The following is a 13749-nucleotide window of genomic DNA, read 5'->3' as shown; positions in this document are numbered from 1 at the left end:
AAAAAAAAAGATCATCTGTGAAGAGCTAGCTTCTAGACTTGGCTGTGTGATTCTTCCTGTGTGATCCTGGACAAGTCCCTTCCTCTCATTCTGATTGGCTAGGTGAGTGGAATCTCTAGATGAGTCATGGTCTCTCTAAGGTCTCCGCTCTGATATACCATATCCCTCAAGCGCTGCTGCTTGTATTTTGACCAAAAGAAAGAGACATGCTACTGCTTTTCCCTGGTTCATGCTGGAGGTGTTGTGCTTAGCTGAGATTGGCAAAGTGAGTCAGAAGTCACAAGGAAGAGTGGAGAGGAGAGTTGTCTCCAGTTGGTGGGTGGACCCCTTGAGTGGTGGGCACACATTCAGCCATCACTGTTTCAGTCATCGTTGCATCTTCAGGGCCTAGCACAGCGTCTGATGCTTAGTAGGTGTTTACTAGGTAAATGTCTAGTCAACCAATGATTAGAATTAAATGCATGGTAAATGTTCATTTCACTCACGGGTGCACAGATTTGTAAGAGTCTGAGAGTGAAGGGCTGTGCAAAGGCTTTTTATTTTTTGTGCCTTTAGACCCTGGCTGTCTGGAAGTCGGACACCCATCTCTTTCATGGTAACTGCTGCAGTGTGTTAAGCTGTGCCAAATGTTTTGTTGCCTTCAGACCAACTAGATTCTACTTCCCAACCTTTTTTGATGAGTAACTTTGAATAGGTCCTTTCTTTTCCATATAAACTTTTAGTCCAAGATCATTGTCATAGCTTATACTTACACCACTTTGAAATGCAGGCCTTTTGTTACTCAAATGAAAAATACATAACTGCTTATGCTGACTCATTTGTTATTCAGCTAAAGAAGGTAATGGCAGTAAATCTCCAGAGAAGCAGATTTCCTGACGTATCAGAAGTACAGTGTACTCACCATGACCCTGATATTTTTAAAAATCGCTTTGAGAAGGGCGCCTGGGTGGCTCAGTCGGTTAAGCATCTGCCTTTGGTTCAGGTCACGATCCCAGGGTCCTGGGATCAAGCCCCACAGGCTCCCTGTTCAGCGGGGAGCCTGCTTCTCTCTCTCCCTTAGCATGCCACTCCCCTGCTTGTACTCTTTCTGTCAAATGAATAAATAAAATCTTTTTTAAAAAATTACTTTGAGAATATGAGGATGTCTGTGCCTGGAAGAAAGACTGAAAAGCAATTCAATAAAATATTAATAGATGTTTCTTTTGATGGTGAATAATGAGTGACTTTATTTTTCTTCTTTACAATATTTAGTGTTTTCCAAGTTTTTCTATTTATTTAATCAGAAAATAAACTTCTAAAAAGTACTTTGGGATAAAACTTTTATTTTTTACCTATTAGGTTTCCAACAAGTACTCTGGGTCTTTAATGCAGCTTCTATAAAGCAGAGAAATCATTGTCATATTTAGACTGCTACCTTGGGCTTATAGAAAATGTATTTCTTTCTCACGGAAATATTTTGCTTACCGGCTGCTTCCCCTGCAAGGATGGAGTGGTGGAAGTGCTTGACTCTGACTCCCCCTGCTGACCTGAACATCCCTGACTAAACAGAGGGATTGGATCTTTAAGCTTTTGCCTTGGCTGGGGACCTAGCCTCATAAAAATAAAGTCTAACTGATTTGTTTTATTATAACTTAAATCATTAAATGAAAGGCAGTTATTCTTGTTTCCTGAGCTGTTTAAAATGCAAATTATGAGTCATCCAGAGAAACTTCTAATAACCTTCCTTGTCACATCTGAATTGCTCACCTAAACACTGTATTTGTGAAACTTAGTACATAGAAAATAATGTACTTCCCTATCCATTAATTAATTCTGTGTTGATTCATTCTTTTCAGATTTGGAAATAGTGGGATTTATTGATATAGCTGATATTTCAAGTCCCCCGGTTCTGTCCAGACATCTGGTCCTACCAATAGCACTTAACAAAGGTGAGTTCTCGTCCTATTCCAGTGATACAGATGAAGCATCTTATGAGCTGAAGTTTTTCTTAAATGTATATAGTTGATAGTAGGATAGCACATTTTGCAGAATTAGGGGAAAGGAATAGTTATTGGATTTGATTTTTTAAAAATGGAATGTTGCCTAATATACTAGAAGACCATTTCTGCTATTATAATTTCACCACCATAAAAGAAACCCTTTCACTGTCAATCCCTAGCTTCCCATCTCCCTTAGCCCCAGGTAACCACTAAATGTCTTTTCTGTTTCTATAGGTTTGCCTCTTCTGGATGTTTCATATAAATGAAATTCATATAAAATGTGAAAACTGATTTTTATATGGACATAGGAAAACCAGAATAGGAGTTTTTCTTACTTATTATAATATTCCTTTATAACCGAATACTCTCCTTCCAAGGCTAGAAACAAAAAGGAGTATAACTGTGGCTTGGGATTTTAGTAGCTAATCTTAGTCTGATCTTTTCACAGAAGGTGATGAGGTGGGTACTGGCATAACTGATGACAACGAAGATGAAAATTCAGCCAATCAAATTGCAGGCAAAATACCCAACTTTTGTGTCCTGCTCCACGGCAGCCTGAAAGTGGAAGGAATGGTGGCAATAGTTCAGTTAGGGTAAGGAACTTTGTTTACCTCTCGTTGAATGAGGGAGAATCAATGTACAAAGTGAAGTATTTCCCAGACTTTTCCTTATCACCTTTCTCCTCCCCCTACCATACCCTTCCCACTTACCATCACCTAAACTGCTCTTTAAATCATCCCCTAGAATAAGTACAGAGTGAGCCTTTTAATTATATTGCTCTTATATCCTTTCTCTGTTTTCCTTTTTTCTGTTCTATCTAGGAAATCGATTCAGTTAAAACAGTTCTAGTACTTGCAGTGGGATCTTATGCAGTATTCACAGGCTCCTCAGCTATGAGATGAGGAGTTGGAACTAAGTGAAAAAGGATACCAGGAACATTGATTGAACATTTTACCATGTGCCAGGCACTCCTCTAGTCATTTTACATTTATTAATTCATGTAATCCTTCACAACAACGCAATACAGGGGGTATCAGTGTTTATCCCTGTTGTATAGATGAGAAATTGAGGCTTAGGGAGGTCAAGGAACTCGCTCAGGGTCACACAGCTCCTAAACGAAAGAGCCAGGGTTCTTACCCTTGCATTCTGACTCCAGAGCCCATGTTCGTAACCACTGTGCTGTAACCCTTCCCTATGGGGAACACCTTTCTAGCTTTTACATTTGCTACAGTCTTGAAATTTGCAAAACCATCTGCTTCCCTTTCTATAATACCTGTTGTTAGGAAAGAAGAGGTGACTGATCATCTTCTGGCCATCACCTGGGGTTGACGGGTATAGAAGATGAAGAGGTTAGGAGCACTCAGATGAAGCTCCATTTCTACTAGAGTTAAAATTACCTGGTCCAAAAAGAAGAATGCAATTCTTATTAGGTATTAGTTTGCTGTATTTCTTGGTACCCAGGCTACTTGTACTGACTCCGAATATGGGAATCCTCTAGGGCCCTTTGAGAAGTAGGAACAGAGCTGGGCCATGGCTTTGTGCCCTTTGTTAGAAATGCTGCCCTGGTCGGTGCTGCTGTGAATGAGTCAGGGAGGCTTCTGAAACATGGGTTGCAACCCTTGCTCCTCTCAACCTCTGTAGCTCTTTGCTGCCCTTGTGATTTTTTTTCTTTTTTTAAGATTGCTTTTGATTGCCATTTCTATCTAATTGAATAATAATACACTTCCCAGAGGAATGGCAATATTGGGGGGCAGCAGTATGCATTTTCAGTTTTAGGATTTGGCTTTAGTAAAAATGCACCTGACTTCAAAGCTGAAGCCCATGTCTCTCAAGAGAAAAACACTGGCTAGACTTATTTAACTTTACAGTCCCAGGCTTGACGTTCTTCTGATCTTCCATCTTCTCTCCGTCTAGTCCTGAATGGCATGGAATGCTCTACTCCCAAGCTGACAGCAAGAAGAAATCAAACCTCATGATGTCTCTCTTTGAGCCTGGTCCAGAACCTCTCCCATGGCTAGGGAAAATGGCACAGTTGGGTCCTATTTCAGGTATAACCCAGATCAGATTTTACTTATCTTGACTTTGTTTTCTCTCTGCTATTCTGAATGGCTCTGACTGCAATCAGAGAGCTGTGTGATCTCCCTTATGGGTGTGCTGTGGTCTCTGATGCTGGATATGTGCATGGAGAACCCCAGCAGAGTGTGATGTTTGAACTTTTAACTTTACATCAAGTAAATGACATTTAGGTTGCCTTAAGTAAATGTAAATGCTCTGACTGCTTAGAGTGAAAAGCTACTATCCATAAACATTTTTTTCTTCAGTGCACTATTTTCAACTCCACTCACCCGTCATTTCTACCCGTCATTTCTAGATAATTTAATCCCCTTCCTTCTTGAAACTGTTTTCCCTTAGCTTTTCTAACATTGCATTCTTCTGATATTTACTTTTTCCTTTGGCAGCTTTGCTTTTTCTTGTCATTTTGTCTTGTCTTCCTCTTGCCTCATGATTTTCAAGATGTTATTCTTTGCCTTTTTCTCTTGGATTATTATTCTGTCTTGATTATTTCATCAGCCATTATAGCTTCAGACTCCCCCAGATGTATAACTCTAGTCCTACTTGATCTCTCCCTAGAACTCGCATATCATATTTCCAGTTCCCAGTTAGATCTGTCCACCTGGATATTCTGCCATAGTACCAGTCAGCTCAGCATGTTTGTTACAGAAACCATCATCTCTTAACCCTTCCTTCCTAAACTGTTCCTTTTTCTGATTTTCCCACTCCTTCTGATTGAGGCCTGAGTACTCCTGGGTACTCAGGCTCCAACTATAGAGTCATCCTGGACTCATTTGGGCCCATTTCAATTTCAGGAACATCTACCAAGCTAACTTTTAGGGGATAAAAGCAGGAGTTGCTCAAAGTCTAGTGGAAAGTGGAATAATAAACACAGACTGGTACAAGATCAGAGTTGGCCTGGATGATCAGCTCTGCCTAGAGGACTCAGGAAAATCTTCATAGAGGAGGGACACCTTTACTGGGGTTTGAAGAAGAAGATTTGCTGAGCTAATGAAGAAGGGGCATTCTGGACAAATGGATCACCTATAGAAAAGCAAAGCTAGAACAAAAGTATGAGAGTAGGGGTGGGAGGGCTAGATGGTAGGTTATTGGCAGTGGCTGGAATAGGGCAGGCCTGATTTGAAATGTGAAGAGCTGAGACTATTCTGCAGATACTGGGAAGCCACTGAAGGGGATGCATATGAGAACAGTAGAGATACCAGTTAGGAGACTTTGTATTCTGGGTACTAGGGCCCCCTGGAATTGTGTAGTATGGCTGAAATTCAAGTGAGAGCTAATAAATTTGCAGTTAGATAATTCTGGGGATGCCCGGGTGGCTCAGTCAGTAAAGCATCCGACTCGGTTTCGGCTCAGGTCATGATCTCAGGGTTGTGAGATCAAGCCCTGCATTGGGCTCCGTGCTCAGTGTGGACTCTGCTTGAGTCCCTTTTCCTCTCCCTCTGCTCCTCCCCTGCTCGTGTGCATGAGCACTGTCTCTCTCTCAAGTAAGTAAACAAATAAAATCTTTAAAAAAAAAAAAGAGAGAAACAGATAGGTAGGTAGGTAGATAGATAATAGGTAGATAGATAATTCTGTGGAGTGTGGATTTGGAAAGTTAGAAGTCTACTGTGACAGTCCTGGAGATGTAAGGATGAGAGCCAGAACAGGGGCAGTGGCTGGGAATAGGGAGGATGGGGATCCATGCAAAAGATATTCAGGAGGCAGAATCAACAGTGTTTGGATATGAGAATAAAGGAAATGGAGGTGTTGAGAATGATCCCAGGTTTCTGATTTGGGCTGCAGGGTGAAAGGTGATACTGTTGATTGGAACAGAGAACAGAGGAGGAAGAGTAGATTTGGAAAGACATCTTTTGTGCATGTTGAGTTTATGCCTGTGAGATTTAGGTGGAAGTGGCTAGAGACAATTCCTGTAAGAGTTTCCAAAAGAGGGCAGAGTTGTATATATCATTTTTAGTTACAAGCATACCACTGATAGGTAAAGTGGTGAGAATGAGGGCAATAGCTTAGGGTAGTGGTTCAAACATTTGAGTTTTTGTGTATAAAACAAAGAAAAAAAAAAACCAGAAGAACTTGTTTAAAAATTGTTTCCTGGGCCCCCCTTAAAGGGATTCTGATTCAGTAGGTCTGGATTCCAGTCCAGAACTTGCAGGTTTAATATTATCCAAATGATTACAATCCAGGGGATCCATAACTACACGTTAAGAAGCCCTAGCCTCAGGAAAGTATGTAATTAAGGCAAAAAGAGAGCCAAGGACCAAACCCCCTAGAAAAGACTAACTATGGGTACAGTGGAAAGGGCACTAATAAAGGAAAAGTAGAAGAAATGATGTCACAGAAACCAAGAGAATAGAGATACTCAAGAAGAAAGTACAGTGTCTCATACACATGTACAATACATGGCCTGCATACCCTGTCTTATACACATGTGCATGCATGTTAGTTAAGCCTGAAGGATGCCTCTGCCACTGAAGCTTAGAAAAGAGTTTTGACTGAATATAGACCCTAGAAGCTAGGTGGTAAGCTTTTTCAGTAAACGGCCAGATAGTAAATATTTTAGACTTTGCAGGCCATGTGATCTCTGTCATAACTGCTAAACTCTGCCATTGTAGCCCAATGCATAAATGAATGGGAGTGACATATTCCAATAAAATATTCTTTATGGACACCAGATTTTGAATTTCATGTAATTTTTACGTGTCATGAAATATCCCCTGGGCTTTGATTTTCCCCCCAACTATTTAGAAAATATAAAAACCTGGGCGCCTGGGTGGCTCAGTTCGTTAAGTGGCTGCCTTCGGCTCAGGTCATGATCCCGTGGTCCTGGAATCGAGCCCTGCATTGGGCTCCCTGCTCAGCGGAGAGCCTGCTTCTCCCTCTCCCTCTGCCTGCCTCTCTGCCTACTTGTGCTCTCTCTGTCTCTCTGTCAAATAAATAAATAAAATCTTTAAAAAATAAAAACTATAAAAACCATTTTTAACTCAAAAACAGGCAGCAGGCCAGCTCTTGAGCTAGGATGCAGGGGCTGGGGTTTTAAAGTTCACACAGGAAAAGAGATATGACTTTGGTTCCAAATAAAACAAAGAACTGAAACCTTTGAGTAAAGCTAGGAATGTAGAAGGTCTATCCCCTCAGTGAGAGGATGACAAGAAAAATTCTACCCATTGTCTCTACCTGCTTTTCCAAATTAAAAAAAAAAAATGGAAGTCTCCTATGAGAAATTGAAGCCCAACTTCTGCACCTGCAGACTGACACTACCTGTTCTGAAGTGGGGCTCTGCAAAACCAAATAATGCACCAAAAACTGTTTCTGAAGCAATGAAACCCAGGGTACATTCTCCAGAGTTAATATAATGTCAACCCAGGGCAAAAGAACTTCTGTCAAAAAAAACATCCCCACTGAAGATGAGTTCCTGATTTGAAGAAGAGTCTTTAAATTACGCAAGGATTCCTTTGAAGGGAGGTCAACAGGAGGATTAGCACCTTGAGAACTTAATCTGAAAGAGACTGCAGAATGAGTGTTGTAAATGACTCAAGAGTTTTAGGAAGGAATAGAAACCAAGCGGAAAGAAGAGGACACTATGAATCAAGAGTCATTTGATCTCTACAGGAGATTTTTTGGTGGCTTTGTAAGAGGAGCTTCAGTCCATGGTTAGCCAGGAGGCTAGTGGAGGAATGAGTTAGACATGAGGAAACGAACGTGACAAGTTTGCCACAAGAGGAAAGAAGTAAGGCAGTAATTAGAAAGCACAGGGCAGAGGAAGCTGTGTGTGTGTGTGTGTTAGGATGGAGAGATTCCTCACCTCCTAGTCTCCCTTTTGTAGCATTCCTAAATTCATTCAGCCTTTTCATTCATTTGCACTGCTCTTGCCTTGTTCTGGTTTTTTTGTTTGTTTTTTACCTTTCATTTAGATCAAAGGTCAGCTAACCAATGCCTGTTGGCCAAACTAGCCTACTGCTTATTTTGTAAATAATGTTTTACTGTAAAGTTTCATTCCACAGTCATATTCATTTATGTGATCTATGTGTTATGTAGCGCTGCTTTCCTGCTTCAGTGGCAGAGTTGGGTAGTTACAACAGACCATGTAACCCACAAACTCTAAAATATTTACTGTCTGCGCCTTTTGCAGGATAAGTTTGTCGACCCCTCACCTAGACTGTTGTTACATTTTTCCCACAGATACCTATCCATAATCTAAGATGTAGCATTCAAATATCTTTCTATTCTAGCTTCCAATCTAGCAGTGCTTGGTTTGTTACACATATTCTTCATTCAGATTGAACTGCTTTTTACCCTGCCACTTATTCATTTATTCCTCCCTCAGGGTTCTGTTCTTTTTTTCTTTTTTCTTTTTTGTTAAAGATTTATTTATTTATTTGAGAGAGCGAGAATGAGTACATGAGAAGGGTTAGGGTCAGAGAGAGAAGCAGACTCCCCGCCGAGCAGGGAGCCCGATGCGGGACTCGATCCCGGGACTCCAGGATCATGACCTGAGCCGAAGGCAGTTGCTTAACCAACTGAGCCACCCAGGCTCCCCTCTGTTCTTTTTTTCAAATTAAGATAATAAAGCTAACATTTTATTGAACTTTGTACGAGGCACTGTGCTAGACATGACGAAATATATAATCTCATTTGATTCTCAAGACAGTCTTGTGAGGTTAGGATTAAAAAGGCTTTATTACATATAGAGGGGAGGGGGTTCAGTCCTTCTTGACTTTCACTTTCCTCATGGCCACCAGGACGTTGCTCAACTCTTCTCTCTTCCTTTTGGCACAGATGTCCCCACCCTTTTCTTGATGAACTCAAGGGCATGCTTGTCCTCGGAGACTTGGAGCAGCTCCATGGCATACTGTTTGTATGGGGCTTGAATCATGTCCCAGAGGAACTTGGAGTCCTTGGTGAGGTGCCCGCGGTACCGGCTGTGCCTGGCCTTGCTGATACTCTTAGTCATCTTGTCGCCCTTGTAGAGGCCCATGGCCATAGGGTAGCGCAAAGTCATGGCCGCTGCTCAGCTGGGGTTTTTCTTTTTTTTTCATTGAAGTGTAATTAGCATACAGTGTTTGTTTCAGGTGTACAATATAATGATGCAACAATTCTATGCATGACTCAGTGCTCATCGTGGTAAGTGTACTCATAATCCCCTTTATCCTTTTCACGCATCCCCCCGTACACCTCTCATCTGGCAACCACTAGTTTGTTTTGTGTTTAAGAGTCTGGGTTTTTTTGTTTGTCTCTTTGTTTTGTGTCAGAAATTACACATATGAGTGAAATCATGTGGTATTTGTCTTTCTCTGACTTATCTCACTTAGCATTATACAGGTTAGATCCATCCACATTGTTACAAATGGCAAAATCTCATTCTTTTTTAAAAAGAATAATATTCTGAATAATATTCCAGTGCGTGTGTGTGTGTGCGCTCATGTATCTATCTATCTATCTATCCCATCTATCCAGCACATCTTCTTTATCCATCTATCTATAGATGGACACTTAGGTTGCTTTCATATCTTGGCTATTTTATTAATATTGCAGTAAACATAGGGGTGCATATATCTTTTCACTTTCTTTGGGTAAATACCCAGTACTGGAATTAATGAATCATGGTAATTCTATTTTTAATTTTTTGAGGAACCTCCATACTGTTTTCCACAGTGACTGCACTAATTTGTATTCCCACCAACATTGCCCAAGGGTTTCTTTTTCTCCACATCCTGACCAACACTTGTTATTTTTTGTTTTTGTTTGTTTTTAAAGATTTATTTATTTATTTATTTGAGAGAGAGAGAGAGTGTACGTGTGGGGGTAGGGGCAGAGGGAGAGAATCTTTCAAGCAGACTCCTCTCTGAGCAGGGAACCCGACGCAGGGCTCCGTACCATGACCCATGAGATCATGTCCTGAGCCGAAACCAAGAGTCAGATGCTTAACTGAGCCATCCAGGTGCCCCTATTTTTTGTGTTTTTTATTTTAGTCATTCTGATGATATCTCATTATGGTTTGATTTGCATTTCCCTGATGAACACTGATGTTGAGCATTTTTTCATGTGTCGGCCATTTGTATGTCTTCTTTGGAAAAATATCTGTTCAGATCCTCTGCCTATTTTTTAATTGTATTACTTGTTTTTCTGGTATTGAATTGTATAAGTTCTTGATATATTTTGGATATTAACCCCTTATCGGATATAGTCAGTTACGAATATTTTCTTCCATTCAGTAAGTTGCCTTTTTGTTGTGTTGATGGTTTTCTTTGCTGCACAAAAAGCTTTTTATTTTGGTGTACTCCCAATAGCTTTATTTTGCTTTCATTTCCCTTGCCTGAGGAGACGTACCGAGAAAAATGTTTCCACGGCTGATGTCAAAGAACTTGTTTTTATTTATTTATTTATTTGTTTGTTTATTTTTAGTCAAAGCAAGGCATGCAAAACAGTACGCTTGTTTATACTTATCCCTCCTCCTTCTCATTCTGTTCCTAGAAACAGCCACTTAAAACTTCTAATTGTGGGAGGAGGTTTTTTTTTTGGTATTTACATTTCTAAATATTGTAAGTATATAACTATTTCTTGGCTTTTTTTTTTTTTTAAATGTCATTTGACTTTTTAAAGTTGACTGCTTAGCTCTCTTACCACCACCATCCCCACCCACCCAAGAAGCACATTTTTCCCTTCCTCTATGCTTCCAATGTGGTTATAGTGTTCTTTTTGGGTAAAGCAGTATTCTCTCCTTGTTAGATGATGTGAACGTTATTTATGACTAAGCCATGTGGTACACCGAGTTACACTTTGTTTTGAAACTCTTTGTTCTCTGCACAGTTGTTTTTTTTTTAAGATATTTTCTTTTTTCTAGCAGGCAAGATAAATGTGCGGTTGACCCTTGAATACTGTGGGGGTTGTGACTTTTAACTCCCCCAAAACTTAACTAGTACGAGCCTACTGTTGACCAGAAGCCTTACCAATAACATAAACAGTTGATGAACACATATTTTGTACATTATATGTATTATATACTGCTTTCTTACAATAAAGAAAGCTAGAGAAAAGAAACTTACTTTAAAAACCCTAAGGAAGAGAAAATACATTTAGAGTACTTGTAATTATAGGGAAAATCCTGTGTGTAAGTGGACCTGTACACTTCACAACCATGTTGTTCAAAGGTCGGCTGTCTTCTAATTCTAACTTCCGTTAAAAGGCAGGCTGTTGGAAAGACACTGAGGTTCCTCGGAGACTCTGGGAAAGAGCTGGGCAGGCAGGCTGTGGGGGCAGCCAGCAGCAGATGAGGGCAGTGCAGCCCTCCCTCTGGGCTCTCTCACGGCCTTTCCCTCTACTGCTTTACTTACTTCACTTTTCTTTGCTCTTTTCTGTGTACTTACTGCCAATTCCTAAGTAAAATACATTGTTCAGGTATTTTTGTCAGTGTTCTTTTTTTCCCCTTAGAGTCCTTTCCCTTCCTCTTATTTCATAAATGAACGGTTCTCTGTGCCTGCTGGGTAGCTGTCAGCCTTCCCTTCCCATCTCTCCTGTGGCTCCCCTATTTTCCTGACTCCTCCTGAGAAAGGGGTACATGGGAAGTAGATGTTTGAAATCTTGGCGTATTCAGAAATGTCTGTGTTTCATCCCTTACACTCAGTTGATGGTTCCGTTGGATATTGAGTGCTGGTTGGGGATCACTTTACCTTAGAGTTTTGATGCATAGCTGTTTTTCTTTTCTGGCCTCATGTGTTGCTACTGAGAGTCTAGTGCAATGCTGTCAGGGCTTTGACCCATATCTCTATTTCCTCTGCACTCCCGGAGGTGCTTCTTTGTGTCCCTCGTGTTCTGGATTTTCAGAATGATGTACTTAGTTGTTGGTCTCTTCATTCATTGTGCTGGGCATTCAGTGGGCCCTTCCATCTGGCAATTCATGTTCTTCAGTCCTGGGAACATGAATCATGTGTTTGATTTCCCTCTCTCTGTATTCTCTGTTCTCCCTTTCTAGAACATCGGTTTATGATTTTTATATAATTTTCTTATCTTCCACCCATTTTTCTATTTTTTTCTTTTCTGATTTCTCTAAGGTATCTTTGGCTTTATCTTGCAACTGCTTTTTTTATTTCTGCTACCATATTTCTTATGTCTGTCTCCTGTTATTTTTTCATAGATGCAGTATTTTTTGTCTGTCAAGCCAGTTACCACATAGAGGCTTCAAACAATTAGAGACAGTACAAGATAGACTGTGGTTAGATGTTGCAATGTTTGGTACTGATACTGAGTGCTGTAGTAGAAAAGGGTCTAGAGAAAGTACTGTATGCCAGGAACACTTGGGACAACTTTGTGGAGAAGGTGGGATAAGATCTGGACCTGGCATATAAGTGAGTTTGGGTATGTGAGGAACGGCAAGGTTGAGTGGTAGAAAGTGTTGCTTTTGCAGGCAGGCCCAGCTGAGTGACTGTGAAGCCTGTGAGGGCCCAACCTCTCTGAGCCTCAGTTCCCTCATCTTCCATGTGACCAATAATATATACACCCCTAGGGTTGCTATAAGGAAAGAAGTGTATATGTAAAGTGTTTGAAACTTAATATTCTTTATTCTGTAAGTTCCTTGAGTCCAGAAAAAAATCTCCAGCCACACTTCCTAGCGGAGTGCTTGCTACGTAGGGGGGGCTTAGTATAGCTGATGAGTGAGCAAGTGAGTAAGGGAGTAAATGGATGAGCGAAGGGGAGCACTCCAGTCAAGGGAAGTGACAGAAATAGTGGCAGGGAAGTGAGAAGTAAACGTGCTACATGGAAAAAGACTCCTGGGATCTTGGCCTGGCTAAAAGGGCTTATATATGTGCAAGTATTTGTGGAAATATGTCAGGAGAGCTGGACCGATAATTTTTGGAGGTGCTGGGAGGCGGGGGCACTGACATGTATTGTGGGGCCAGTATAAAATACTTAATGACCAAATTGGTGTTAGAGAGCTTCTGGCTCAGAGAAACTGGGTTCATTCCAGTTGCCAATATGAACATTTGGGCAAGGGATGTAAGCTCCCTGAACTTGGTGGGGAAATGATCCCAGCTCTCTCGACCCCAGAAGGTGATAGTAATCAGGATAAAATGACCCAGTAGATATAAGTAGGCTTTATGAGTTTGTGGCAAAGTTTCATTGGCTCAGGAAGCAGGTAGAAAAACAGAAACCTTTATTTATTCACATGGCTAAAAAACCAGCCTGACTTTAAATCTTTGAAAGCAATCATTAATAAGCCATGACGACGTGGGGTATATTTCACCAAAAAAAGTATTTCTTCTCTTGCCCTTTTCCTTATTGTGGTTACATATAATTTTCCTCTGGAATTTTCTCAGTGCTTAGACCTATGCTGTCCAGTCCAGTAGCCACTAGATACCTGAGGCTATTTAAATTAAAATAAGTAAAATTTAAAATTCAGTTCCTCGGTCACTCTAGCCACCAGTGTTCAGTAGACGCAAGGGCCAGTGGCTACCATCCGATCATTGGGCCAGACTATATAGAATTGCATATGTGTGTTTATATATTTCTTTAAATATGTACTTTAGAATTGTTGCATGTATTAGTTTTATTCTCTCTGACCTCAATTGATAAAGCAAATAAGTGAGGCTTGTCTCTTTAAAAACATTAAGCTGTTGGGTTTTTTTTTTAACCTACATGGGCCTCGGTTAATGGTTTAGTCTCCTACATCAGTGGCTTTCTTTGGAGAACAGGTTCCCTAACCTGA

General features: G+C 40.6%; 1 protein-coding gene and 1 pseudogene across 6 annotated transcripts in view; one reads left to right on the top strand and one right to left on the bottom strand.

Annotated features, from left to right (window-relative positions):
- INTS14 (integrator complex subunit 14) overlaps positions 1 to 13749 on the top strand; it is a 31139-nt gene that overhangs the window by 12291 nt on the left and 5099 nt on the right. For all 6 annotated transcript variants that reach the window (XM_031024112.2, XM_006729641.3, XM_031024108.2 and 3 more), the window contains 3 exons: positions 1836 to 1928; positions 2428 to 2572; positions 3894 to 4027. In XM_031024112.2, coding sequence (XP_030879972.1) covers positions 1836 to 1928; positions 2428 to 2572; positions 3894 to 4027 — 372 coding nt within the window. The remainder of the gene's footprint in view (positions 1 to 1835; positions 1929 to 2427; positions 2573 to 3893; positions 4028 to 13749) is intronic.
- On the bottom strand, positions 8750 to 9048 carry LOC102729999 (large ribosomal subunit protein eL36 pseudogene; annotated as a pseudogene).

The sequence above is a fragment of the Leptonychotes weddellii genome, chromosome 9, assembly GCF_054177405.1.
Source record: "Leptonychotes weddellii isolate Sample4059 chromosome 9, ASM5417740v2, whole genome shotgun sequence".
In the NCBI taxonomy this organism is placed as follows: domain Eukaryota; kingdom Metazoa; phylum Chordata; class Mammalia; order Carnivora; family Phocidae; genus Leptonychotes; species Leptonychotes weddellii.
The sequence above is the reverse complement of the archived record's forward strand: the minus strand, read 5'-3'. Positions and strand labels throughout refer to the sequence as shown.